Source organism: Solanum pennellii, chromosome 11, assembly GCF_001406875.1.
Source record: "Solanum pennellii chromosome 11, SPENNV200".
Lineage (NCBI taxonomy): Eukaryota > Viridiplantae > Streptophyta > Magnoliopsida > Solanales > Solanaceae > Solanum > Solanum pennellii.
Genome location: NC_028647.1, coordinates 47,596,054 through 47,623,180, shown reverse-complemented (window position 1 = coordinate 47,623,180; position 27,127 = coordinate 47,596,054). Strand labels below are relative to the sequence as shown.

General features: G+C 34.8%; 1 protein-coding gene and 1 pseudogene across 5 annotated transcripts; both read right to left on the bottom strand.

The window, feature by feature from the left end:
• Positions 1-1,377: 1,377 nt before the first annotated feature.
• On the bottom strand, positions 1,378-11,707 carry LOC107004944. Of its 5 annotated transcripts, XR_001454797.2 has the most exons (18): positions 11,478-11,707; positions 11,350-11,390; positions 11,144-11,215; positions 10,792-10,845; positions 10,536-10,642; positions 10,052-10,233; positions 9,685-9,744; positions 9,572-9,590; positions 9,388-9,452; positions 9,257-9,272; positions 9,091-9,152; positions 7,128-7,224; positions 6,211-6,545; positions 5,677-6,010; positions 3,746-4,083; positions 3,152-3,455; positions 2,094-2,219; positions 1,378-1,729 (listed from the first exon to the last, which is right to left on the bottom strand). XR_001454797.2 is itself a non-coding variant. In XM_015203373.2 (17 exons), exons 6-16 carry the CDS (start codon positions 10,231-10,233, stop codon positions 3,191-3,193), a joined length of 1,773 nt encoding a protein of 590 aa, XP_015058859.1. In that variant the 5' UTR covers positions 10,536-10,642; positions 10,792-10,845; positions 11,144-11,215; positions 11,350-11,390; positions 11,478-11,707; the 3' UTR covers positions 1,378-1,741; positions 3,152-3,190. The 5 variants fall into 5 exon arrangements, 2 of the variants coding, with proteins under 2 accessions (XP_015058859.1, XP_015058858.1); XR_003575244.1 differs by lacking the exon at positions 10,536-10,642; XM_015203373.2 differs by lacking the exon at positions 2,094-2,219 and having other exon boundaries at positions 1,378-1,741.
• Positions 11,708-26,156: 14,449 nt separating this feature from the next.
• Positions 26,157-26,749, bottom strand: LOC114074749 (annotated as a pseudogene).
• Between the last annotated feature and the right edge of the window lie 378 nt (positions 26,750-27,127).

Here is a 27,127-nt window from a genome sequence, read left to right as displayed (position 1 = left end):
TCAAACTTGTATCAATAATAAATTAAACAAGTATCCAATAGTAACAAATAAATAAAAAAAATTGTGAAATGAATTAAATTTACATTAAAATTGTATTACACAGTATTTAAAGTTGAATTAGATAGAGAGATTTAAAAAATGAATGAAAAACGTTACTAACGAAAGACATGAAAATGATCTGTAAACTGATAAGTTATATCACTAATGAATTAAACAAGTATCCAATAGTAATAAATAAATCAAAAAAACTTCAAAATGAATTAAATTTGCATTAAATTTTTATCATCTAATTCAACTTTAATACAGTTGCAGACAATTTTAATGCTATATTTAATTCATTTCAATCTAATATTTCTTCTAAAATCAATTATAAACTTAACCAAACCCTCTTAAAATTGAGATATGAACTCCAAAACATTTTCAATTATTTGTAGGAATTACCTATTCAAACTTATCATAAATTCGTAAAATGCAAATAATGAAAAATTTGAAGTTTTATAATGACTAACAATGATGAACTCTTACTTCTGTAATTTAAATGATTTGAAATTTTAGCTTTAAAATGTGATTTTATACAAATTTGCGGTCTTTTTGTTCCTCTTTTCATCTTGTTTTTGGATAAAAATAGTGACATGGACATAATGAAATATAAAAATTGATTTGTTAATTAAATAAAAATTGAAAGAAAAAGAAGAATTTTTTTAAATAGAAAAAGAAAAGAAGAAAACGAAAATAATAATGATAAAGAGAGAAGATAAGAAGAATTTTTTTTAAAAAAAAAAGATGAAGAGGCAAAATTACCGAGAAAGAAAGCGACGGTATATTTTCCTTAATTTCAAAAAATTGTTATATTTAGTTATAAAAATTATATTGAAATAAATGATAAATATTTTTAAATATAGCATATTTATGTGATTTACCCAAATTTTTTTGTTCTTATGAGGAGTCCCCTCAGAATTGTTGTTTTTTATGATGCCTAAGGGAGGAATATTTTCAAAATAGGAACCATACCTAAGGGGAAGATGAACATCAAAGTGAATATGAAAATTAATGAAATTACAAAGTGCATATGAAAAAGGATAATACACAAACATGACACTTAACTTGGCTTCAGTTTGCAACTATGACTTTTAACTTTAGATGTACACAAGTAGGCACTTGCACTTGTATAAAATTGAACAAATAGACACATTCATCCTACATGACATCCGACATTGCAATTTTGTGTTATACGCCACATCCTACATGTATTATGCCATTTAGGACACACGGATTTACTTATTTAATTTTATACAAATTTAAGTACCTACTTGTGCACACTCAAAGTTGGAGGACATAGTTATCCGATGAAACCAAGTTAAGGGACATGTTTATCTATTAAGCCTATGAAAAAGTATGAAATTGTTATATATGGATTTGTCATCACATTTATTTTTCCCCATTTCAGAACATGAAAACCAACCTTAAAATGCCAACATTACTTTGCACATAAATATTACTTTTATAGAGGTAAAAAAAGAATGTTATGAATGAGTTCAACTAGACTAGAAGAAATATATTACAAATTTGGCATTCCAATTCCCTTTGGTAATGTGGCATGGTATTGGAGCCCTTTAGGTTTCCTGTGCATGTAGTCCTGGATTGAAGGAGACCTATAGAGCTTCAGCTCGCATGTCCATAAATGAGTCGAGTTGAAGACACCAGAAAAATCAACATCAGACAAAGCTAGCTGCACGAAGAGCTAACAAAATCAATGTAATTAATTGTGCACGAGAAGGGCAAAAGAGAAGCAAGCAATGGAAAATACTTTTGCACATAACTAGAAAAGAAACTTTATGTTTAATTGAATTTCATGAAGCCAAATCGATTTCAATGTTTTTTCTTACAATCTTTCCTAAGCTAACATAGAATTCTCTTCATGTCTCTTTTTCATTTTAAAATCTATATAACACGATGTGTATACACTTTTTTATACTTTACAAATACATCCTTATATACTACTATACATTACATATACATATAATACACAAGTAATTGTATATGCTTTTTACAATAATGGATAAACACATTTAATAAACGGATTATAGGCGAACCTTGCATTTGGAGAAGGCATCCCATTTAGGTTTATCCCTCCATTGAGTAGTTTTTTCAAATTTCAATTTTTTACAGTTAGCATTGTTGATTTGTTGATGTTTGAGTAAGGACGAGAGATGAGCATGCTGAAAAAAGTAAAGATTTCTTTAAGATCTCATCTATTGTAGATAGTCAAGTTTATGGGAGTAGACACTAACTAGATTTTGTTCACCAATACCTAAGTATGTAAATTCAGTTAGACTTTACTTATATGCATTTAAAAAGAGGGCATAATACATAAATATGCCCTTTAACTTGGTTTCAAATCACATTTATGCCCTTCAACTTTGGGTGTGCACAAGTAGACACTTAAACTTGTATAAAGTTGAACAAATAGACACACATGTCCTACATGTCATTTTTTGTCCTACGTGGTGTCCTACGTGTATTGTGCCATGTAGGACTCCTGTGTTTATTTATTTAAAAGTTGGATAGTTAAAGTGCTTGTTTGTGCATTATGAAAGTTGGAGGTCAAAGTTAAAATTTGAAGCCAAGTTTAGGGTCCAATATATGTATTATGCCTAAAAAGAGATTTGATAATGTTCATGTTTTCATACACCGACAAGTAACAAAATTATATCAACTAGAGGCAACACGAATGAGAACGAGTTGATTCTAATATACTCTGGATAGTAATACTCCACAATATTAAGCTTCCTACAACCTGCTTTATTCTATCTGGGAGCATACTAAGATGGTGCATGGGAGGAGAAATTTAATGCTTGTATATTTTAGAGATATAGAAGTGTTTACGTTAAGGCATGCACTATCCCCTTCAAAGTATAAACACCACCGATTTGGACATGATGTTACAGAAGATAGATAGACTAATCTATATAGATCATTACTCTAGCAGAATCACTTTAAAAAATCACTAGTTTTCAATGGGTGGATTTTTTGCCAAGGGTAGAACAACATTATATATCTCAACGTGTAAGTAAGGAAATGGAGATGGAGTTGTACAAGGTAAGAGAGGAGTATCAAAGTGAAATAAAATACTATGACAGGTGAAACTTACAGGAAAGTTGAGAGAGGCATATCGTCACAAGTTCCGGTTCTACACTATGATGGATGGTAGTTGTCGAATTCCAAAACCTTTGTTGAGGCAGTCAAAAGTGCTTTCCTGGACATCCCTTTTCTCTACCAGTGGCAAATCAATAGTAGATCTAAATGCTATTTCAAGATCTTCCTGATTTATTTGACAATCAAGAAACGTTTTATCCGCTGAACAATTTTCATATCCAGGCTTACAATTTTGAATGTCATGATTGCAAGCAGGATCTGCAGAGCTCTCAAAAGATACAGAGGGATCCTCTAAAAACCTGAAATCCCAAAACAATGACATTAGAGGGTAATAATTATCTCTATCTCTATAGATAAAGATAAAGATGGTGGTGGTGATGATTGAGTGGGGCGCATGGATGGGAAACAGAAAATAACATATTGTTCGACATTTGTTTAAATGTACTGATAAGGAAATAAAAGGCATTAAAGCTGCACTCAGACCCAGTATCAGTATCAGAATATCTTGTTATAGCTATCTTCTACGAAAAGTTAACGATGACTATGAGGATTGGAAGCTTGAAGTGTAATATAAAGGTTAAATCCTTACCCTTGTACGAACGAATTTAGGTCCTCATATACATAAATACTATCACTATCACCACCATGGACTGATGAAGATCGATTACCCTCTTGCACAGCATCAAAACTTACTGGTGAATTTATCCCACACTGGATCGATGATGAAGAATGAAATTTATGCTCGTCATCAAATTTTAAAGATGGATCAAATACGTTTAGGTTGTATCCATCCATATTTTCACTAGCGCTACCATGGACTGATAACCCTACATTGAGCTGGGTTGAAAGTGAATTTGTCCCATGCGTGATCGAAGAATAAGTTGAAAATTCTTCTCCAGCATCAGAACTTAATGAATCCATCCCACACTGAATGAAAAGAGTGTTCGTTAACTTGTAGTATAGACAGTATTAAATTTAATAATCAGTTTCTATTACAATAGCATTCATGAGAGTACAAAAAGGTAACAATGGATGTTTAATTGGAAATGTAAGAGCCGCTTGTTAAATTTGTCAGCTACTACAAACATCCCCGTTTCATGTCTACCCTCATATTACTCTAAAAAGGAAAGGATACAATCATATAAGATGCACCTATATGATTTTGTTTCAAATCTAAGAGGACCAAACTAAATACTTATCCAATGATGATGAAACCATTTAGAGCTCTTTTTCTCTCCATCAACATCATGGAGTAATTCCTTGTTTGGAGGTCATCATCAAAATTATTAGTGCGTTAACTTAACAAAATGGGCTGTTCGAAGAAACATAACCCAAGTATACTTAATGTTTTTATTTTATTAAGAGAGTTTGATAGTAAGTCATCATAACTTGCATGATGTTACTTTTGAAAAGATTCTTCTGAAATCTGCAGTTCTGCAGATCACAAAGAGAGAATAAATTACCATAATATAACTCAATGCCTTCTTCTAAGAGAAAATCGTAAAAAAGAAGAACTTCTTTACTTTTTCTTGGTAAACAAAGCATATACTTCTGGATGAGGTTAAACATAAGAGTAAACAAAACATAAGCTACGGGAAAGAGAATCTGAGTCAGCTTACTATTGATCAATTTTTGCTACATTTTCGTTGTTCTGTTAGTACGGTCACCTAACAAAATTATCAAATGAAATCTGATAAAATGGTAAATTAATGAAAAAATATATTGTTTCTTTAAGAGAAAGAAAGAAGTGTATAACGTTAAACATTTCTTTAGCTGCAAGTCTAACATAGAATCTCAAGAAGTTACTCAGGATTTGAGAAAAAATGCAAAATAAAGCTTTCTTCTGAAGATACAGCTGGTGGACAATTTTGGAATGCATCCTAACAACTAAGATATATTTACAAGGTCAACAATAAGCTAACAGATTTGCTGCAACTCATAGGCTTTCCGCATAGGCTAGATTAGGCATCTTCATCTATAATGTCACAGGGGTCACGGAGATCTGGAATATCATTCGGCTTCTTAGCCATTAAATGACGTAGAAATGATCTCCATGCGTTGATAAGATAAAATCACAAGATTTTCTAAACATAAGATGCAGAAATGATCGGCGTGGCAGTTGGACAATGAATTTAGTCTAGAAAGAAGTAGCTTTCACTCAAATGTGAAGTCGGTCTAGAGAAAAGTTTCCATAGGAGATATAATGATCAGTTCTATGACATAAATCTGAATTGTAAGGATTGATATAACTATTGTTTGAGGGTTCTATAATAATCTTCAGACTAACATAATTACATCCAGAAAATTAGACACGATGTTGGTGAAAAATCGTGAGCATTCAAATGGTTCTCATATAGTTTCAATTTAAAAACTAGTTTCACATAGATGGATCTTTCTGCCAATGAACAATCAACTTTCTTTAAATGGAGAGTAATGGAACATGAAAGGAGTGATAATAATATTAGGGAGATGCAGGTTGCAGTATCTGTCGAAGCCAAAAGATTGAAGATGAAAACTTACTAAAAAGTTTAGAGATTCAGCTAACATCATATTGTCACAAGCTCCAGATGTTGATGTTGAACTATGATGGATGTTAACAAAATCAGAATGAGGAAGCATGGAACCATTATTGGTGCAACAGCCCAAAATATTTCCGTGGGCATCCATTAGTTCTACTTGTGGCACATCAAAAGTAAATCCAAACTCTCTTTCAATATCTTCCTGATTTAATTCACAATCCAGAAACATTTCATCAGGTAGAAAAAATTTGGATTCCGGCTTAGATATCTCAATTTCTTTGTTGCAAACAAGATTTGTGTAGCTCTCAAAAGAAAAAGACGGTTCCTCCAAATACCTACAGACCCCAAAAATCAATAACATGTCAGAGGCCAATAATGCTTTTGTAGATAAAACAAAGAAAATGACGAAACAATTAGAAATAGCAATAAATATCAATGCCAACTAGAAATTATACACATTAAAATCTATTACTATTACGTAACAAGGAATATGATAATTGGAAGTTTGAAGCTTGAAATAAAGTTAACTCCTCACCCTAGTGGGAATGAATTTAAGTCGTCGTACACATCGATATTTTCATTATTACCACCGTGGACTGATGAGCATTGATGGAGCTCTTGCCAGGCGTTAATCCCATGCTGCATCAGTATAGAAGCCTGGAAGTCTTGCCCAGTATCAGAAGGTAAAGATGAACAAAATGAAGTCAGGTCTTCGTACACGTCCGTATTCTCACTATCACAACCATGACTTAATGTACATTGATGGGTCTCTTCCCTTGCATCAAAGTTTGAAGGTAAATCCATACCATGTTGGACTGAAGAAGGATGAATATCTTCCCCGTTACTAAAAATTAATGATCTCATCCCATACTGCAATGCAAAGAGTGGTCATTGCAACCTTGTCATTTACAATTTATAAATGCAGTGCATAACTCTTTACTTATCGTTGGACATAATATTTAGACACTAATTGAAGTTATTATGATTTTCTATCAAAAAATTTAAAAGAAAACAAAAATCAAAAGACAAATAATGGATATGTTTGAAACATTACAGCCTAGCACAGTACTTTATTAGTCTGTTTTCAATTGTTTATTCGTAGTTATATCATTTCCATTAGGAAATTAGCTTACAGTTTACTGCGAGAGTATCGATACGACTCCAACACTCCTATTATTCTCAATGAAAGATCGCTATAAAAAATGGCAGGGTATCCATACCAAACCGGAGAATTTTATTAATTTTGTTTAAAAAACAAAGGAGTTTAACTAAAATAAGACAAATATATTGCCAACAGAGAGCAACCTTTTAGGCCCTAGAGATCTTCTCCAATTAAGTCCATAGAAACAAGTAAACTTGATCAGTCATAACTAATATGATGAATGACTGCACATAGGTGTGTAAATCAAAACAGCGCTATGGACTGTTGGGTGACACAAGATCTAAGTATACCTTATGCTTTGCGATTTCGTTAAGAGATTTTGAAATTGAATCCTCCAATTTCCTAAGTTGTTGAATGTTGTCAATCTTGTCAAGATTCTTCCAGAGCCTGCATATTCCAAATCACAACAGAAAAAGAAATGTCATAATCTGGTTCTAACACTATCCCTGAAGAGACAATGGCAACAAAGTGATGCATATTAACCTAGAAATGGAACCATCATAACGTAATTAACAAAAATGATCTTAGAACAAGGGAAATTCCCGAAAGGAATACATTTCTTTCTGGAAGAGAAAGAGGAGATTGTATATGTTTGAAATGTGTGACCATCTCATTTTAAGTTTAAGCGGATAGATGTAGTACTTTTTTTACTTAATTATGTCTTCAAAACAATCATCATGCGCAGAAAGGTTTAGTTCATTTCCATGGGCCAAATATGTGATATTCTTTTTTAGAAAAGGGTAGTGGTGAGACTTGAACCCGGGATCTCTGCTTGCTCTGAAATCATGTTCAAGTATGTGGCCACTCATCTAAAAGTTTAAGATATTAGAAAAAACATATTTAATTTGCTTAAATGATGCTTTCACCATTATCACATACTAAACATTTTTTCAGCTACACTTCAAGCAAAGAATGAAAGTAGACGATGTTACTCGAAGGGTTTGGGAGATACTGCCAAATAGAGCCCTCCACTATAAACTTAGTTGGTGAACATTTTGGATAGTTTTTTTGTGATGACAAGGGAAACCTGCAGCCGCTACCCTATGGTGCGCATAGGGTAAACCCCCCGCTCCTATGTAATAGCTCGGAAACCATACAGAAGAAATATCACGCACTAGGCAAGCCCGGTGCGACGAACTTGACCCAGAAAGGCAAACCCCTTGCTTTAGCTACTGACAAGGGGTTTCAAACTTGAGACTCATCCTTTATATATTTGTAGAAAAACCAAAAATTAGTTAGCAACTTTGCCACAATTTATTGGTCTCCCCAAAACAGCATCTGCTATGATCACATACACTAGAATATGCATGTTCCATCTTTGAGGTGACAAGTGCCTCGAAATTCTTTGCTTTTCATTTAAATGCTTATACCGCTTATGTGATAGACATGATATCCATATATTTTTATGGCATGACCACAATACTTAGTCAAGTCTATAATGAAAAAATCATTGTCAAGTGCAGTTCATAATGCCATTTGGAATATAAAAAGGTAGTTCTCCTCAAAGTGTGAAGAATCTCTTGAATGAGATAAGTCCAGTCTTATGATACAAGGCACAAGTAAAATTTGAAATCAATATTTTACAGTAGTATTTCTATAACAATTTTTAGACTAACACCAGAAAATCCATTTGCTATCATGTGAAGTAGTGAAACAAAATCTCTTTGAACCAACTCTGCCAGTTCACTTTCTCGTCCCGTCACAAAGTGTGGACAAGTCAGAACTGAAAATGAATTAGTCCTGGCCTCCTGAGCCCACAAAAACTCAAAAAATGGAGTCACAGTTTGATATCATATAAACTCTTAAACAGGATTCATTCCCTTGGGATTTCAATTTAACTAAAATGTTGCACCATACTAGTACTGGAGAACTTGCATTTTAATCTTATTTCTGTTATCAATCACCTTTCTTCTGCACGAAGCATTGAACCAAGCAAGAGTGGAAGAACCACAATCATTTTAGTAAAGCTGTGAAACTTTAATTCTCTGTTCAACCAATTTTTCAAGTATTCTGCTAGCATTAGACACTTTTGAGGACTCTATCTACCATCTAAAATAATGTTCTCTGTGTAACAATTCCAGAACAAATAAAAACACTTACAGAAAAAAGAACAACAGTCTGTCTTCTAATCAAAATCACCAAATATATATATGAGACCAACCATAGAAGGCCTAATCTATGATTATGCTTTTGTTTAGTAAGGGAAGATATCCTATGACAAGTATGATCAACGAAAAAGATCAATGAAGTTACCTGAGTCTACCCTCGATGTCTGAAAGTCGAATTCTTAATGAATGTGAGAGAAAATTTATATCCTATACCAATCACAAGAAATTGAGTGTTACATAACTAGCAATGCCACCGGTGCTTACAAATTCGGTAGTCATAGTGATATGCTTCTGTTAAATAAAATTAGTACCTCCGTTGTCAAATCCCTGAAAAAGAATACGCAGAAAAAAATCAGTATTGAAGTAAAAATGTAAGCCTGATAGGTATTGCTTGTTAAAATTAAATGTAAACCGAACTACTTGGCAGTAAAATGAAACATACCCAGGACAGAGCTGTTCTCCTATATTTACATCGTGATCAGACTTCTTGCACGCTTTCTTTATTGTCTAAATGTTCAAATCCAGAGAAGGTCATGACCAAAAAAAAAACACCTTAAATTTTGAATGCAAAAATAAGTGGAAACAGGCCATTCCTATAAAAAAAAAAAAAGGAAGGTTGGACTTACTTCAAGACACTCCATCTTCCTGTTAATAATGTAAAAGATCAGTTCTAAGATTAACTCTTCAAGAATTTAATCATTTCATCACTACAACTATTCACATGTGTGTGTTATGGTACCTTTTTGCCCTTTCTTCTGGATTCACTTCGACAATCTTGGTAATCATGTCCTCGAAGCTACTGGAGGGAGAATAATACAATGGATTTAAAATTTATCAGTAGAAAGGCTTTTGCAAAACTGGTCTTTAAAGTTTGCTAGATATATACTAACATAGACACATAATTGTTAATATTGGTTATTTTATTCAAGTGGATGCCATAAAGTACTTCATATCTCATAAATTTTTGACTTGGAAGAAGTATCTTGTAATCAAAAGGCAACAATCATATTTCTTGAAACAAAGTCAGTCACATGTTATCTTTCTCTCCTAAGACCTAAACCACAAAGGAATTTAATAGTGAGTTATCGTGGTGTGAGAAGAAGTACCTGGTCTCTGACTTGTATACACTAGGCTTTCCGCTTGGTGAAAACATGGCAAGAAAGATGTCAATGTCACACAATACTGAAAGCTCATTAGCTTTCTTCAAGAGTCCTTTCTTTCTCCTTGAATATACTCCTATACGGTTGCTACCATCCAATTTATGCAGTTTCAATTTTGCTCTCCCCATCTGCATTTCCGCAAGCACAGATTCAACTGTTTGATGCAGATAACATCAATTGACTTAATAACACTCTATTAAATTGTGATTGATCAATGCCCGATTGATACCCTTAGTTAACCATTTTACTAGTGGATACAATTTGGGAAAAAAACTAAATTGTTTCGGTGTACCAAAACTATCATACATGTTTAATCCAGGAAGTTAAGAAAAATCATGCCACCAAAAAATGTACTTTGGGGATTCTCTCCATCTTTCTTGTCAGATGCTATCACAGTAACAACGGTTGTAGTACTGAATTTCAGGTTTACCTTACGTTTGCTTCAAAGTCTCAGCGCCTACTTTCCCACAAAGTCCAAATTCCGTGAAATTTTAAGAACAATGTCTCTCTTTCACGACACCAGAAGTATGAGGAGACCTTTGATAAAATGCAGGTGAAGAAAAAGACAACCAGACTTAGATTTGTAAAATTTTCACATGAAAGACATTCCCAGCAGTATAACATAATCTTGTTTGTGCGCAATAAGCTTTTTATTTGGATATAATTAATTTGTGGAATTAACTTACCACTCCCTTCTAAACTATCAAGATGAACTTGTATAGAGTGTTATTTGAGAATATCTGCACATAAAAAACAACAATCCTTATATCACTAAAACGAATTAGAAGAAAGTTTGGGGTAAGTCATTGCATTTAGTTCTGAGTTCACGTAAAATGCATCTTGAACAGAGGCCCTTTTAAAAACAATCTCTCTATCTTTACCACTCCCCACTTTGTGATATTTCACTTGGTGTTTTGTTGTTATTGTTCAAGTATAACACATGTGTGATCCCGAAACTTTTGAAATAAACCAACCACCCTCAGAAAACATATTTACGCAACTCTATTTGCTTTCTTGTTTGGAAATGCCATCGCTTACCAGAATTTCATATAATTGTACAAAAAAAACGATGCTGTCACTAAGCAATTGCGCCAAAAAGTATGGTGATACCTAAAACAAAAAATTAAAAAAAAATGAATAAAACTTGTAAAATAATATAATCATTCTTAAACAACAATTTCCACAACAGAAACTATACATTCCGATAATATATTGATTGAATTAAAACATCATGATAATCGTACCAATTTGATTAAAATGCAGCTCCATTCAGATTTTGCAATATCTGTACATCGAAAATTCAATTTTGTCAAAATTATATACATTAAACACCGAAAATGCATGAAAAAACAAAAAGAGATGATGATGATACCCTAAAGAAGAAGAGCGTGATTTAACCCTAAGAAATATTGAGCAGACATATCTCCATGCCATTTGTGTTAGAGATAAAACTCTTTGATCATAACAAAGAGAATTGGAATGGGAAGAGTAACAAATGGGAGGTTTTTGGTTTTATAGATAGGCGGAGGAGATTTGCGGTCATCGTAACTCAATACGATTGAATCGGAGAAGCCGACCATTTTGTGGTCACCCCCAAAATACAATTTTCATAATCATACAAATATGTAGTCAAAATATCAAGTAATTTGAAAATTATAAGAAATATAAGATTAATTTAGTCGATTTTTAAATTATTAAAATTAAGCTAAATATATAATATATATTTTATCAATTTTATAATTATCGATTCAATTATTTAATTATTAATTATACATAAAAATAAAAAAAATAATTTATTCAATAACTCGATGGTAATATAACTCTTATATGTTGCTTTGGCTCATAAAAGAGGCCCCCATCCATGCTGTTATATATGCAGAGCACCATAACACATCAAAAATTGAACCTTTTAACTCTCAAGACGGTTCTATATGCTTTTACTTCGAATCAAATTATACATATTCAATGGTTAAAGCTTAACTTAAAGATATTACATGTTAAAGAACTCATGGGATGATGACTGGAAGTCATATGAACTCAATTTTGCGACCATGGCATGAGAGGCATAGGGTGTGAGCTTAATGTTGAATATGTATTGGGTAAATTTTCATATGACCCGGGCTCGACGTTTAAATACTAATAAAGATTTCTATTGAAAATATTCTTGAATTTGACATAAATAATTGGTTTCATAGTTAAACTAATGATAGCCTTTCAAACACGAATTTAAATTCAAAATACCACTTTTTCCTAAAAATGCAAAAAAAGCCATTTATTTTGCTATTTAATCAAAACGGACAAATCACTCAACTTCGAAAAAAATCTTTTTATTTAATCGATGACAGACCACAGTTAGCTTTTTCAATTATGAGCTATTTTGTATTCTTTTTATTTCTCGGTCAGTTGTGAGGATCTTTTATAGACTATTGGTGTGCTAGATTTTGTTCTTTGAATCTTTGTTACTTTCTGGTTCTTAGTTTAATATTAGAAGAGCTTGTTGGATCCTGAGGATATACCCATACCGAGTGAAATATCCTTAATGACAGTGTCTTTCAAGCTATGAGAATTTCTTATAAGAGTTATTAGTGAAGTACAAGCTCTGGTGAATCCAATACAAGTATTCGCGATGAAAATATTTTTCATAAGATTTACAACAATCTTAAGGATATTTCGTTATAATCTTATGGAAAAGTCATTTAGTAATAATCATGTTAGTGGCAAACTATACACGTTCTAAAAGCATTAAAGTGGTTCGTTTCCTTTTGACTAAAATGTGTAGTTAATTAAGAGGTGACTTTGCAGGTGGATGTAGTTTGTTTTACTGTAAATAATTATCTATGGCTAAACTCAAAATGATTGTTGTTTTGTTAGTGGCAAACTATGTTGGAACGGGTACCACGCCTCGTATAAGATATCATATGGTACGCTAGGGTACCACACTGGTACACTAAAAATAGTTGGGTTGGCCGGGGTATTACATCGGTGCACTGACAATGGTTGACTCGAATATCATATCGGTATACTAACAGTTTGTGTGCGGGTTCGAGAAAAGAATTGCTTATATGTTGTTGTGATCTGTGGGTCATGTTTCATGTGTTTGTCAACTCAAGCTTTGTGACTGCGATTCTATATCTGTTGTGACTTGTTGATATATGTGTCGCCTAATTCTTCTATAAATCAATTTCATATGCATTTATATTTTTGGAATTGGCCAATAATTTTACTACTACAATATTGTTGTGGATTGATAATACACTTGTTCTTCTTTGTTGAGTACATGACATATATAGGTAATTGCTATGTGACCTTAGTTGTAAAACCGATGCAATTTGAATTCAAGGGTAAGCTATTCTTCCAAGCAGCCATGGTGTAATGGCTCTAAGTCATTTCTGTATAAATTCTTTCTTTCATCTTTTATAGTGCTCCTATTGAGACCTCAAGTTATTTATGACGGTTGGGATTGACAATTCAGTCACTTGGTTGTTCATTTGTTTTTTATGCAAGTTTCTACATTTTTGAGCTTTTTGAAACTTGTACGTCGACTTCGACCAAAAGTTCAGGAAGACGGCATCAGAATGCAATTTTGACGGTTCTGCTAGCTTCAGGAAGTTGAGTTTGATCTAGAATGACATTCCATGTGGATCCCGAGACTTTAGATCAATTCTAAGCCCCTTTATGAAATTTGGATTTAAATAAAGCTTAGGTGTGAGACCTACTTTTTATCGAAATGACCTCGATTAGAAGTTTTAACTACTATGTTGAGTCTATAATGTCAAATTCGGCGGGATAGCATATTTTTTTGAGCACAGGGGATTCTAACGAATCCCAAGCACCTCATCACACAATTCAAGACTTGCCAAAACCAACTGATATGCATCAACTGTTGAAGGTCACCTTAACCCTTCGAGTTCGTTAGCCCCCTTGGCCGTGTTCGTGAAGGCTTGTTGGTTGCGCTCGGGGTGCCCTGGGTCTGCTGCGTTGGTGAAGGTATAGCTACTGAGTCTTCGTGTTTGCGAGCCTTCATGGTCGCATTTGTGAAGAGCATTTGGTCTGTTTTTTTAAGTTAAGACTAGACTTACGATCAACACTTTTCTCAAATACTATTTTGGCGATATCTCCTTCGTTTGAGCTCCAATTTTGATGATTCGAAGCCTGGATGTTTGGAAAGTTTGGGGCTTTGTGGTTGAGCATTCGGGAGAGCCAAGGAAGCATTTTTGGAGGTAAATTCTGCCCCAAAGGGGCTGCTTTCCCTCTTTTTTATGTCCTTAAGTGATTAATTATGTAGGTTCTAAGTTTGGATTATTTCGAGCCCTGAATTATGTTCCATTTTTGAAACCAAGTTTGGGGTGTTAATAGAGACCTTTTGATCGAGTCAAACCTGGATTTTCCGGCGCGGTATCATATTTCCTGTTTTGAATCTAATTTGGATTCATCTTTGTTTTGTGTTATTTTAGTGTTAAATGATCGCATTAACATTGTGATTCTTTTTTTTTTATATAGTGTGGTAACATTTGGAGAGCGCGTTGTCAGCCTTATGGTACACTACCACTTTTTTGTTTTTTAGATTAAGCTTGATTAAGTAAATGTACATTGATTCGTGTGATCTTGGGCAGGTACCTAGTTGATCATGTTTATGTCACGCCCCGAGTCTACACCCTCGACATGACTGTCACTCGAGAATCATAGTTGGCCCCAAGCAAACCCTTGGCCTAGTTCAACTTTTAGCGAAAGACTTACTCATCAATAAATGAAATCAAAAGTAAAGTGTTAACTCAAATGCTTAAATCAGAATATTTAGAATAAACATTCAATTGGCTAAGAGGCAACTCAAGTCTTAAGCATTAACAATAGAATGAAAAAACTCATCAACTACTATTTTCTACGAAAACTCTAATAACTGAGATGAATATCGGGACAAGATCCACGACATTCTAATAAACAAACCTGAAATCTAAACTCAATGTGAAATCCTTCGAAAAGCAAAGAGGCTCACCGACTCTACCTAGAACACAACTAGATCAACGGAGCGCCAGTTAATGACCCTAATTACCTATATGTGCATCATGGAAGATGCAGAACGTCAATACATGGAATGTACGAGCATGCAAGGGTAAATCTAAAACATGACATAAGCTTGAAGTGGAACTGAAGAAACATACTTACCTCATCTCAAATCAACTGAACCTCAACTCAATTCAATATAAAGGCAATGATAAAGATGCAATATAAAGAAAGTTTTTTAAAACGGTAGATAATAACTCAATATATTTAAGAATATATTAATAACTCAAGTCTATATAAAAATACAAAACAACTCAATTTAGGAGATTCTCAAACTGACAACCACCACTATGAGCTATATGATGATATGTCTCACCCACTATAATTCTAAGGTCAAAACTCTTGAATTCAATAGCCTAAAACAATCTTAGTGAAAACTCACACAAGAACTAAGCTCATTCACAACTCTCACCTCAAGAACTCAACAAGAACTTCACTACCCAAGAGCGAAGCACAAAACATCAAGAACTCAAAGCATTCAACCCCAAGAATGAATTATAGATAAAAATCATATGACTGACATGTGGATGAATGAACCAACACTATGACAAATTACATACCTTAAGTTGACAAAACAAATCCTCGATTCGCAAGAAATCATGGCAAATGCTTTGACTCTTCCTTATTTCCTCCTCTTAAAAGCTAAGCGTATTTTAGGATTATGAATACTAAACCATATCAGTTTAGACCCCTAAAATATTACTTAGAAGAGTTCAAAGCTTATGGGGTAAGGAAAAGACCAAAATACCCCTCATTAATTTGGGTAAATTTCCTTAACTGGACAGGTTGAACTCAAACTAGCATATCTCCCTCATCCAAACTTGGATGTTAGCAAACTCAGCGGCGTTGGAAAGAGGACTTAGATATCTTTCATTTGATATTATGGTCCACATAACTCATCCTGTAATGAAAGTTATGGTTATTTGAAGTTAACCCAAAACTAAAAATCTAAGAATACCTTGCACAAATCCAAACTTAGTTATTTGCAATTTAGCGCTTTCTAAATTTAGCTCTTTTTAAGGCTGGATGTTACAACTTGATTCCTTAGAGTTAATGTTGTAGTCTTTGATCCAAATTTTCGGGACTGCGAGTATATTGGTTTTGTTGCCTGTGATTATTCTTACCTCGTGGTATGCTTTGGGTATTGTTGTTTACTGATTTGAGAATGTTTGGCATATTAGTCTAGGCTTATAGTAGTAATTTCCATAGAATTTTTTTGTATCAGAGTAGGTGGGCCTTAGAATATCTAAGACATCATTTCGAACGGCTTATTCCCTGTAGACCGATGTAGTAGAATTTATTCTAATAGAATGACCTTTAGATTAGCGTTCACTCAACTCTGATGACCTTCTGTCCATTGCCCCTATTTCTACGGCCTCGTGGTTTAAGGTCAAGTTGTCAACCTTTGCTTGGTGACTTGGGATTGGATTTGGTCCGTGCTTGGAGTATTGATTGGATTACCTGAGAGTGGACATCATTCCATGATTATACCGATGATGATTTGATATGGGATACGTCGGCATGCCTTATGGATGTTGATTCAAGATATGGTCACACTATTATACTATTAGTCACAGATTCAAGGTCTGGACATCTGATCTCCCATCTCAAGCCATGATTCAGGCATATTATCCACTACAAAGTTGATATCTATCGATTTACTCTTGGTTACTTGGAGGCATATCCGTGTTTTGAGGTATGGGCTACATCTCGTATGGTTCCTTTGGGAGATCTATTTGTGGTTCAAGGTCTGGGATATGTTTCTTCCAGCTCCTCCGGACTCACTATGACCTGTTGTTAGTCGTATGGCTATTTTATGTACCTATTTAGGCTTGTGGGGATCCATTCGGATTTTTTTCTAAAACTTACGCACGAGTGTATCTTTTGGACTTATGGGGGCCAAGTTAGGTTTAGTTAGTTGAACTTACTTTATTTAAGTTCTTTAGTACACTCATGTGCATTTCTTTTAAATTATGCTTTTTACCTCCGTGTGTTGGATTATATCATTTCATATTGCCTTTACTTTTTCGTCATTCCTCAAGACTCCATCCTAGACGTGGTCGGTACTCGATCCCTAAGCTAACCTTTTGGCCTCACTCACTACTCAGTGGGAGACTTACTTGAAAACATAGGAACTCATATGCAAAGATTAACTCATAGGATATCGATCTTATTAACAAAAATAGTTTAACTCAAAGCTGTCCGAATACTCAAATGGACATAAGTGTTCAACTCAAAGTCATTAAAAACATCAACAATGGAAAGACTGAAGCATTTAGTAACTATGATATATATCGAGACAAGACCCACGATATCTTAAAAAACTGAAAAAAATAAGTGTGGAACCCACAGGAAATAAGGAGGATTACCAAAGCTAGCTGAAACGCAAGTGGTATCAACGAAGCACCTGTTGTTGACCCTGAACATTTAGATCTACATCATATAACAATGCAGGTTGAATGGCTTCAGTACATTGAATGTACGAGCATGTAAAGGGAAAACTGAAATGTATATATAAAAAGCTAAATTGATAGAAAGGGAAGACATACTTACCTCAACTCAGTTCAACTCAACTCAACATGAAAGCAGTGATGATAAAATGCCATATATAAATCTTTTAAAACAACAATTAATAACTCAAAATGTATGAAAATACAATAATAAACTCTTTTACTATTATTTGGGAGATTCTTTAACCGACAACCATCACTATTAGCAATGTGATGATAGAACGTCTCACACACCCTACTAGAATTTTCCTATACCTTTTCGGGTGTAGAACCTCCTCAATTAAGTGATTCCACTAAGTTATGCTTAAAATCAATAAGGAATCATTTCAAAAGTATGATCCTTTACCCATATTGACATACATAGTTTATGAGGATATTGTGTTGTATGAACTTATCCCCATACCGATGATTAATACTACTCCTAATAATATGTAACTCATGACCATAATTTTAAAAACATAACTCTTCCTCAATTTGAGATAATTACTAAAAATATCCTCTTAAAAAAAGCTAATGTTCAAGATTCATCATAAACGCATTTAGAAAATCAATATTTTTCTCTTTTAAAAGTGAAAGCACTACATACTTTGGGAATACTTAGTTCCCGTATACTCATTTTGAAAAATGAAACTCAACTCTCCTCATCCTCATACTCATTGACTCAAGTCTTGAAGACAATTTATAAATAATTACAGAGGACTCCTCAAAATTGACTCGATTGGACTTTCTTTAACTTTTATCTTAACTTTACCTTGATATGAAATGTTAACTTAAGAGCTATGATTAGGATATAAGATCTCCCAATTATTAATGAAGTCTTAGATAGTTGATAATATGAAACCAACAAAGACACAAATTGGAGAGTACTGGCGCGATGCAGAGAAAGATTGTATTTTTGATCGCGAAATAAATTTTGATACAGAGGAATCTGCATCCTCTCAGTGATGTAGAAGAGGGTGTGTATTTCAAGATTAAAATTTTAAAGCGCCTCTGTGGGCGTATATTTTTGCCAGATCTTCTCTTCCTTTCCGTAACTCCATTCAATTCATACCCACTGCAATTCCACTGCTCAATTTCACAAAATTGTATAAACCCAAAATATTTTCAATGAGACCCACACAAATATCTACCAAGAGACTCAACTCATTCGCAAAGACATCACCCCAAGAACTTAAAGACCTAAATTATCAGTTGAACTCAAGAACTATATAATTAACTTCAAGAACGAATTTATGCGTACAAGTTTACATGATTGGCGTGAGGGCGAACAAACCCAATACTATGATAGCTTACATGCCTCAAAGAACTAAGCTCTTTGCGAAAATCCTCAAACCTTGGATGAACGCTTGAAACCTTCTTCTTTTTCTCCTTTTGAAACCTTTCTCTCAACCCTAACCATTTAGGAATGAGTGAAAACTGACCTCAATCATATTAGACCCCTATTTAGGTGAGAAAGACGTTTTAGGATAGTGGGGGTATGGAAAAGACCAAATTACCCTTCCTTAAAATGGATGAATTACCTTAACTAGACTCAAATGGGCATAACTTCTTCATCCAAACTCATAATTTAGCAAACTCAGGGGTGTGGAAAAGAGGACTCACATACCTACAATTTAATACCTCATGGTCCACCTAAATCTTTATATGTTGAAAGATATGGCCGTTTGAAGTTGACCAAAAACTTTAAAACTCACTGACGTTCAAGGTGTTACATTTTATTTCTTAATCACCCTATAATGCCTACTTATTACTTGTTGTTTTGGTACTCATACGATATTTTACTTATTTCTCATGATGCATGTTTGAGCGCAATTATTAGTATTCATATCTAGCATGTAGTAGTCAAATATGGAGGTGAGGGTGAACACATGGCTTCCTAAACTTTACCTGTCTCTATCTATATTTATTGGCTAGTATTTTGCATTTTTAGAAAAGCCTTTGTATTACTTAACGTTCTAGGTTGCAGATTAGCTTATCTACGAGTTATAGTAGGTGTACTCTTGTCTCAAGAACTCATGACACCCACATTCTTCTCTAGCTCTTAGTCCATAGACCTTATGATTTATTGCTAATATTTTTAGGTTGCATCCCCTATTCTGGACTATTTTGGAGTTTTGATACTATGGCTTTCAGGTTTTAGAAAGTTAATTCCGCAAATGATTTTTGATAACTAATTGGGTTTATGGGAACTTGAATGGTTTGGATCTAATTTTCTAGTATTTTATATAATGACATTGCTTCTTAAAATGGTTAATGGGTAAGGTTTGAGTTAGTAATTGGTTCTCCCATCAGAGTGTTTATATGTGTCACTCATAACAGAATAAATCATGACGTTTTTCAATCATTATAATTCTCATTTTTTCTATGTTTATAACCCCCAAATATTTGTGTAATTTAAAACACATGACAATGTTTCATTATGTTTTATTAAGTTTCTTATGTACAAGTTCTATGTAATTTAACATGTGACATTGTTTAATTATGTGCATGTTTTTTAGATAGAATTGCTTATGTTTGTATCAGAGTTGTGTTTGCTCAGATTGATCGTCCTGCACATGCATGCACTTATTTAATTATTAATTTCTTAAGTCTCGGATGTAATTTAATTGGGTACACCATTTAGTAAATAAAGAAAATATGTATTGGATTTTTTTGAAACAATTTGTAGATATTTGTATGATTATAAATTATATATCTTATTACTCAATAATAAATGAAAATATTAAATTTAAATTATTTCTAAATATGAAAAGATATCATTCTTTTTAAGACAAACTTATAAAGGAAATATCTCACATAAATTGATACAAAAGGAATATTTTTTTAAAATTGTACTAATTGTTATTTCTTTTGTATTTTTGTTCGAACAATTAGTTTTTCTCCCTAATATGTATGGAATTTTTTTCATAGACTTTGTCATTAATGAATAATATATGAAAATATAAAAAATGGATTATTTCTAAGTATAAAAATATATCATTCTTTTTACGACAAACTAATAAAGATAATACACCACACAAACTGTTACAAAAGGAATGTTTTTAAATTTAAGAATTGTAGTAACTTTTATTTCTCTTATTTGATGTTTGAACATTTTGTTTTCTCCCTAGGGAAAAGGCTCAAATATGTCATCGAACTTTCAGAAAAGGCTCATTTATGCCATCAGTTAAAAGTTTGATTTATTTATGTCATTATCGTTAAAGAAAAGACTCATTCATGCCATTATTTTTTAACACTGATTTTGCAAAATTATTTTTGACACGTGGTCAATTATAATTCGGCCACGTTAATTTTTTTTGATTTTTTAATTGAAAAGCCTTGACCAATTATAATGGGCCACATCATCAATTTTTTAATAAAAAATCAAAATTCAAAATAAAAATTGAATTAATTTTTTTATTAAAAAAAATTAATGACGTGGCATGTTATGTAAAGTCTTTTTGGAATGATTTCATAACTATTATGTATTAATATCATACTTCGTACATTATATGTATTAATGCATACTTGTTCCTACATTGTCTCATTTAGTTTTTTTTTGGTAGAAATAACGTCTTGTAATGCTTATTTTATTTTTATATGATGAAAACTCTTAAGTTTGAAGTGTTCGAATTTTGAAGGAAATCATGGACACTATGTCGAAAAAAGGGACAAAAAGACTGAAAAGAACAAAGAAACAAAAGCCTAAGGATCGCCAGGTCCACTTGCCGGATCGCCAAGGAGGCCTACTTCGTCTTTTGTTCCACTGTGTGGAGCCCAAGGATCAAATTTGCTGAAGACAAGAGCAGTCGGCGTGTCGCCGAGTAGCTTCGTGAAGCATACCATATCTCCTAATGGACCAAAGCACGACGACGCTGAAGATTGTACCAGAAGGCAATGAACTACATCAATAGGTGAATCGCCGAGTCTGTCGGTCATTTCGACTAACGATGCCAAACAATCTACTGCAGCACAGATCTGAAATACTATAAATACTATCTAGAGTCGTAGTTTAAGGAGAGTCAAACATTATTATTGTTATGTATCTAGAATATTAGTTTTTTCATATTTTTAATCTATGTTTTAGAGGGTTTTGAAGACTTGAAGAAGAAGAGGGTTTCATCTCTTTCAATTTGGAAATGGGTATCCTTGATTCTTCTTGCTTTGCCTAAATCAAGACATAATTTCTCATACCCATTAAAATGAATTTAACAAACTTGTAGTTTCAAATACAAATTTATTATGTGATTTTGGCTTGCTCGAGAGAGAAGTCGTTAAATCAAGACTACTAGCTTGAAGGCCTAAGGAGTGAGTCGACATGAGGTTCAGCTCGAGAGAGTAAGCCCTAGTCCCATATCCTAACACTCAGCTCGAGAGAGTGAGTACGATAAGGCGTAGGCTGGTCTTCATTCGGCAAGTGTGTGTGTGAAAGGAACCCATTAGAAATGGGGTAAGTTACTCGAGAGATAACTTATTTCCACGTAAATCTTAGCTTACTCACTATTACTCTATAAATCTTCTATTGAGAGCATGTACGTAATAATTTAGATTAATCCTTATTGCGGTCACATCACGGGAATTCTCCCTCTCATTGCTTAGATTTCCTTAGAAATTTTTTATTTTTACTACTTGTGACAAAAGTCCGCTTTAATATTTGACGCTTGCGTTAGCCTCTCTCTAATTTATAACATCTTTAATCATTAATTTCTTTAGCTACGACTAATTAGAATGAAATTCTAATTATCTACTAATTTTCACGACCACTTGGTTGGGTTACTATACTATTTCACGATCATAAATACTTGTAGTGGAAGTTGTGTCGTTGATCGTGATAGGCATCAAAATGGGGCCTCTATCGGGGAGTGGCGTTACGTGAAAATTTAGTTACTTAAAGTTATTGTTTCTCTTATTTTTAGTTTTACTAATCTTAGTTGTCGTTTTGTTTTGCTTGTCTAAAGATAAAAGCACAGAGACAAGAATAGATATCACACAAATCATTCTCTTATGAAACTATAGAACCTCAGGGATAATCTACCGACGTTCAAACAAGTAGGGGAGGAGACAAATCAAAAAATATGGCTGAAATTCAAAGCAATATTACAACTATGCCCATCTCATGGGATATCTGCCAAGATGCTGTTGGATTGCTTCTATCAGGGTTTCGGACCTGAAAATAGAAGCATAGTCAAGCACCTTTTCGAGGGTGGTATGCTCTGATACGCTCAAATTATACTTCCCTAAAGAAGTATAAGAGGTCGTATCAAGTAAAGAACCCAATTTTTAGGTTGGATTCGATCCCACGAGGAAAATGGTTTAGACTTAACTTAATGTATGATTACGTCTATTTAGTGAAGTCCTTTCCGAAATCAATTAATTAAAGGGGGGTTTTATGTAACAAAAATGTTTAATTATTTCTCAGCAAGACAAAAAGCAAGTTTATAACTTTGTTGTTTATCAAGTGATGAGAGAAACTAGGGTGTAAGCGTTCCCATAGGTTCATAAAGCAATAATCCTAGCTACAACAATTTTTTCCTAGTGTCTTGCATGCAAAGTGATAAGTTATGTATCCCTAATTCCTTGGTCTGGAAATTAGAGAATTTCACTCCGTACATTGGTCGAGCTACGTGTGTGCACTTTACTAAACCTTACCTTTACCTTCTATTAAGCATCATATTCAATGTTTGACTAAGTTACTACTTCGCACCAATTGAAACTAGCCTATTAGATAGTGTTTACTAAATCGATGTTGATAATTCGTTTCCTATCAACTATTTTCTTGGTCTGGCAAGTAGGAATATGGCAAGTTCTAACGCGTGCACTGGTTAAAAAGACTTCTAAATGAAAGAATTATCAATACATGCTAGAAACTATTCTAGAATTATTATTTAGCTAGTTTTACCTTGTTAATTACCCATGGTTCCCACAACCCTAGTTGTGGATTTATTTGCCATGCTTAGAAATACACAATTCATGGTTGTTAAACAATAAATCCTGTACTTACTTTGCCGAGTTTGAAGAAAATCCAGAATTAACACTTGAATTAACGAAAATATCTTCAGAATCGATTCCAGAAACTTGAAGTAATTCCAAAAATCCAATGTTCAACTTCCAATAACAAGAGTATGAAAAATAACAAAAAGTCTAACCCCAAAAATGAGGTTTTTAACCCTATTTATAATAATAAATTCCTAAACTAAAAGGAGTTCTAAATAAGGAAAGCCTGTCCAGAAATGCGTCTTCAATCGACGACACCACTGACGGTCCGTCGATGGAACGACGAACCATCGACAGCCTCCGTCGGTCCACACTTAGCATCTTCTTCAAGCCTCAAAGATGCACCTTCTCTGATCCAATCGACGGACCAACAACATGGTCCGTCGATGCACATACGGTTCGTCGGTGCATATCGTCGTTCCATACTTAGCAACTTCTTCAACCTTCATCCTGACATATTCTCTGATCCAATCGACGGACCAACAATACGGTCCGTCGATACATCTACGGTCCGTCAATGCCTCCATTGTTCCATACTTAGTTTTTCTTCAACTTCGGGTTCTGGGACTACTCTCTAATCTGATCAATGATTTACCAGGACGGTCCGTCGAATGATCGACGGACCGTCGATCCTTTTTTAACCCACACTTGCTCAGAATTTCCTGAGTTTCTTCCAGATGCTTGGACTTCCATTCGACCACCACCACCTACGGACTGTCGATGGCTTCGTAGGTCACTTCTTCTGCATAATCTTCTACATTTCTGTTTTGGACGACTTTCCTGCAAAACACAGATAAAAACCATTAAAATTACTACAAAAGGCCCTAGACACACACTAAACTTAAGGAAAAAGCATTGAAAGTACCGTGAAACCACGATACATCAACATCCTCAACCTAAATTCGTTGTTTGTCCTCAAGCGACGCACTATGACTCACCACAACACCTTTGTACAAAAGTATCATCATTTAAGCTTTCGCAATCATATGGCTATCAATCTCAATTAGTTTCATTGCTTTCATGCATGATATCACTCTTAGGCTCACTCATGCGGATCAGACCATGACACAGACTCACCATACCGACACCTCTACTCTTTTATCATTCACAAAGGCACTAACTCTCCAATATTGCAACTAGTGTTCTCACTTCAAAAGATATCCTTCTTTTTCACATGGTGGTTTCAAATTTGAGTATGAGGATCATTATTCAACACTCAATATCGAAACAACTTCACACCTAATTGATACTTATCTCCATAGGCATGCCCTTATTTTAACTGCTTTAGGTTCACCATATTAGACTCATAGGATCACGATAGGACGTTCTTGGCTTGTAACGTAGGCTCAGGGTCAGGTATGGTACATATGTATGCATTTTAGTGACTTATTGCCCTTCTTGACATTGCGGCTAAGCGTCCTACCTCTTTCTTTGTCTATTATGGCCTATTCTTCCCTTTCTTTTATTCTTTGCCTTATTTTCTCCTTTCTTCCTCCTTTTGTGCAAATGACTCTTCTATTCTTATTCTTATTATTATTTTATTTTATTATTTTATTTTATTTTCGTTCACTTGATTTCAACTTTGATTGAGTCACTTCTCTTCTTCACTATTTCTTATATTTTTCCTTTCACATTAATTCTTTCAATCCCACTTTTCGAAACATTACTCATAATAGCCACCGTCAACTCTTGGCTTCGCCATGAGTCGAGGTACACAATACCCAAGGTTGGGTCAGGGCCAAGACGAGATTGGTTTCTTCATTATCCACCCTCAACTTATGCTTTTGGCCTAAGTTGAGGTGCACATGTCCAAGGAGGGACCAGGGCCAATACATTATACCTAGAAAAGACGAGTTGGGGTAGAAAAGAGAAGTCCGGTGTAAGCTCAAATCATTTAGATAAAAAAAAGGACTAATTTCATTTGGTTTTCTTTTATTTAGGCTAAAGATTGACTAATTTGAACAAGGGCCTATGATCCTTTTCTAATTGTCTAACACAGAGTACTTTTTGCAGGACTAACTGGACAAGTTCTAGCTAGGTACCAACAGTGGACTCTTCAACTTTCCTCACACTCTCCTAACACCTCATTACCCAACCAGATTATCGGACACCTAGTTCAAGTGTTAGATTTAGGGTCATGCAATGGTGTATCTCTATGTCATGCTTAGCGCCAACACATTGAACATTCGCTATGACTAATCATGCAAGCATTCTCTTTAGAATGGGGTATCATTGTATTTAGCCATTATGCTTCACATTTCACATTCATACTTTGTACAAGATACCTACATGCCGGTTCAACAGTAAAATAATCAGTCTTTGGGAAAAAGAGCACAGGCAAGAAAACCCCAAGAGAGGATCGTGAGTTGGGCTACTCAGGCTTCACCCTATCACTCACTTTCCACTTACCCCACCCTAACAAGAAAGAATGCAATTGTCCCCAATGCATAAGAAATATAAAAGCAATATGGTAGGTGAAGCAAACCTGAGGCGCATAGCGCCGACGATTAACAAGTTGGCGGGTCCGGTTGCCTGGAACCCGCTCCATCAGTAGTAGGGACACCATCAGTAGTGTCCGCAACAATGTCTGCACCTTCAGTGGTGCTTCGCTCAACATCCTCAAGCCTGGAGCTAGACGCCCCAGCAGTCAACTCACGAGCCTTCATCTGTCGGGCCTCTTCATCTATCAAAGAGGCTCTCCTCGTGGCCTCCAACTCAGTGCACTCCTTCTTCCTAGCCCGAGCTTTATCACTCTCTCTAGGCTGGTGCCTCTTGGCACGCTCACGTGGCAGAGGCGGTGGCGCAATGGTGGTCTGGAACAATGCACTAAGCACCGTATTCTTAGCAAGCTCTGCATGTTTTGCCTCAGGCTCAGGTAATCCACATCAACCCTCATACTCGCCACAACAACCCGGAGAGTAGTCAAATCAACAGTAGGGGCTGGCCGGGCGACAACTCTCAACTCAAACGCATTAAGGCGCTGGTGGACTGCTAGAATCTTCCTCTCAGTCTGCTGGTCAATCTTCTTCGCGATCCGATCCTCCGCCTCAACAATGGACCTTTTCATCTAAGACTTGATATAATGCAGCAATGTGGCCATCTGGGCCTCTAACTTCTAGACCCTAGCAATCGGGACCAATGCTGCTGATGGTGTAGATTGGGAGGAACTGGGGGCTCTGCTAGTGCCTGGGATAGACTCAACCGGGGTGGTGTCAGTAGGCTCTGATGTAGCCTGATCATCCCCTTGGGCTTTCTCAATCGTGTCTGCTAAGTTTTCACGTAGCGGCTGCACCACTACTCTGGGCCCTCTGTTGGGTGCCGCCTCATTGGCCTCATCCCGGATGAGACCAATGTCCACTATCCCAGTAGGAGTCTTGAGAACATCAATGTGCCAAATGGGAACTCCAGGGAAAGGGGTAAGTGGTCGAGGCCTTAAAGGCCCTCTCATGGATTACTCCTAGCAACAGCCTCAGAAATC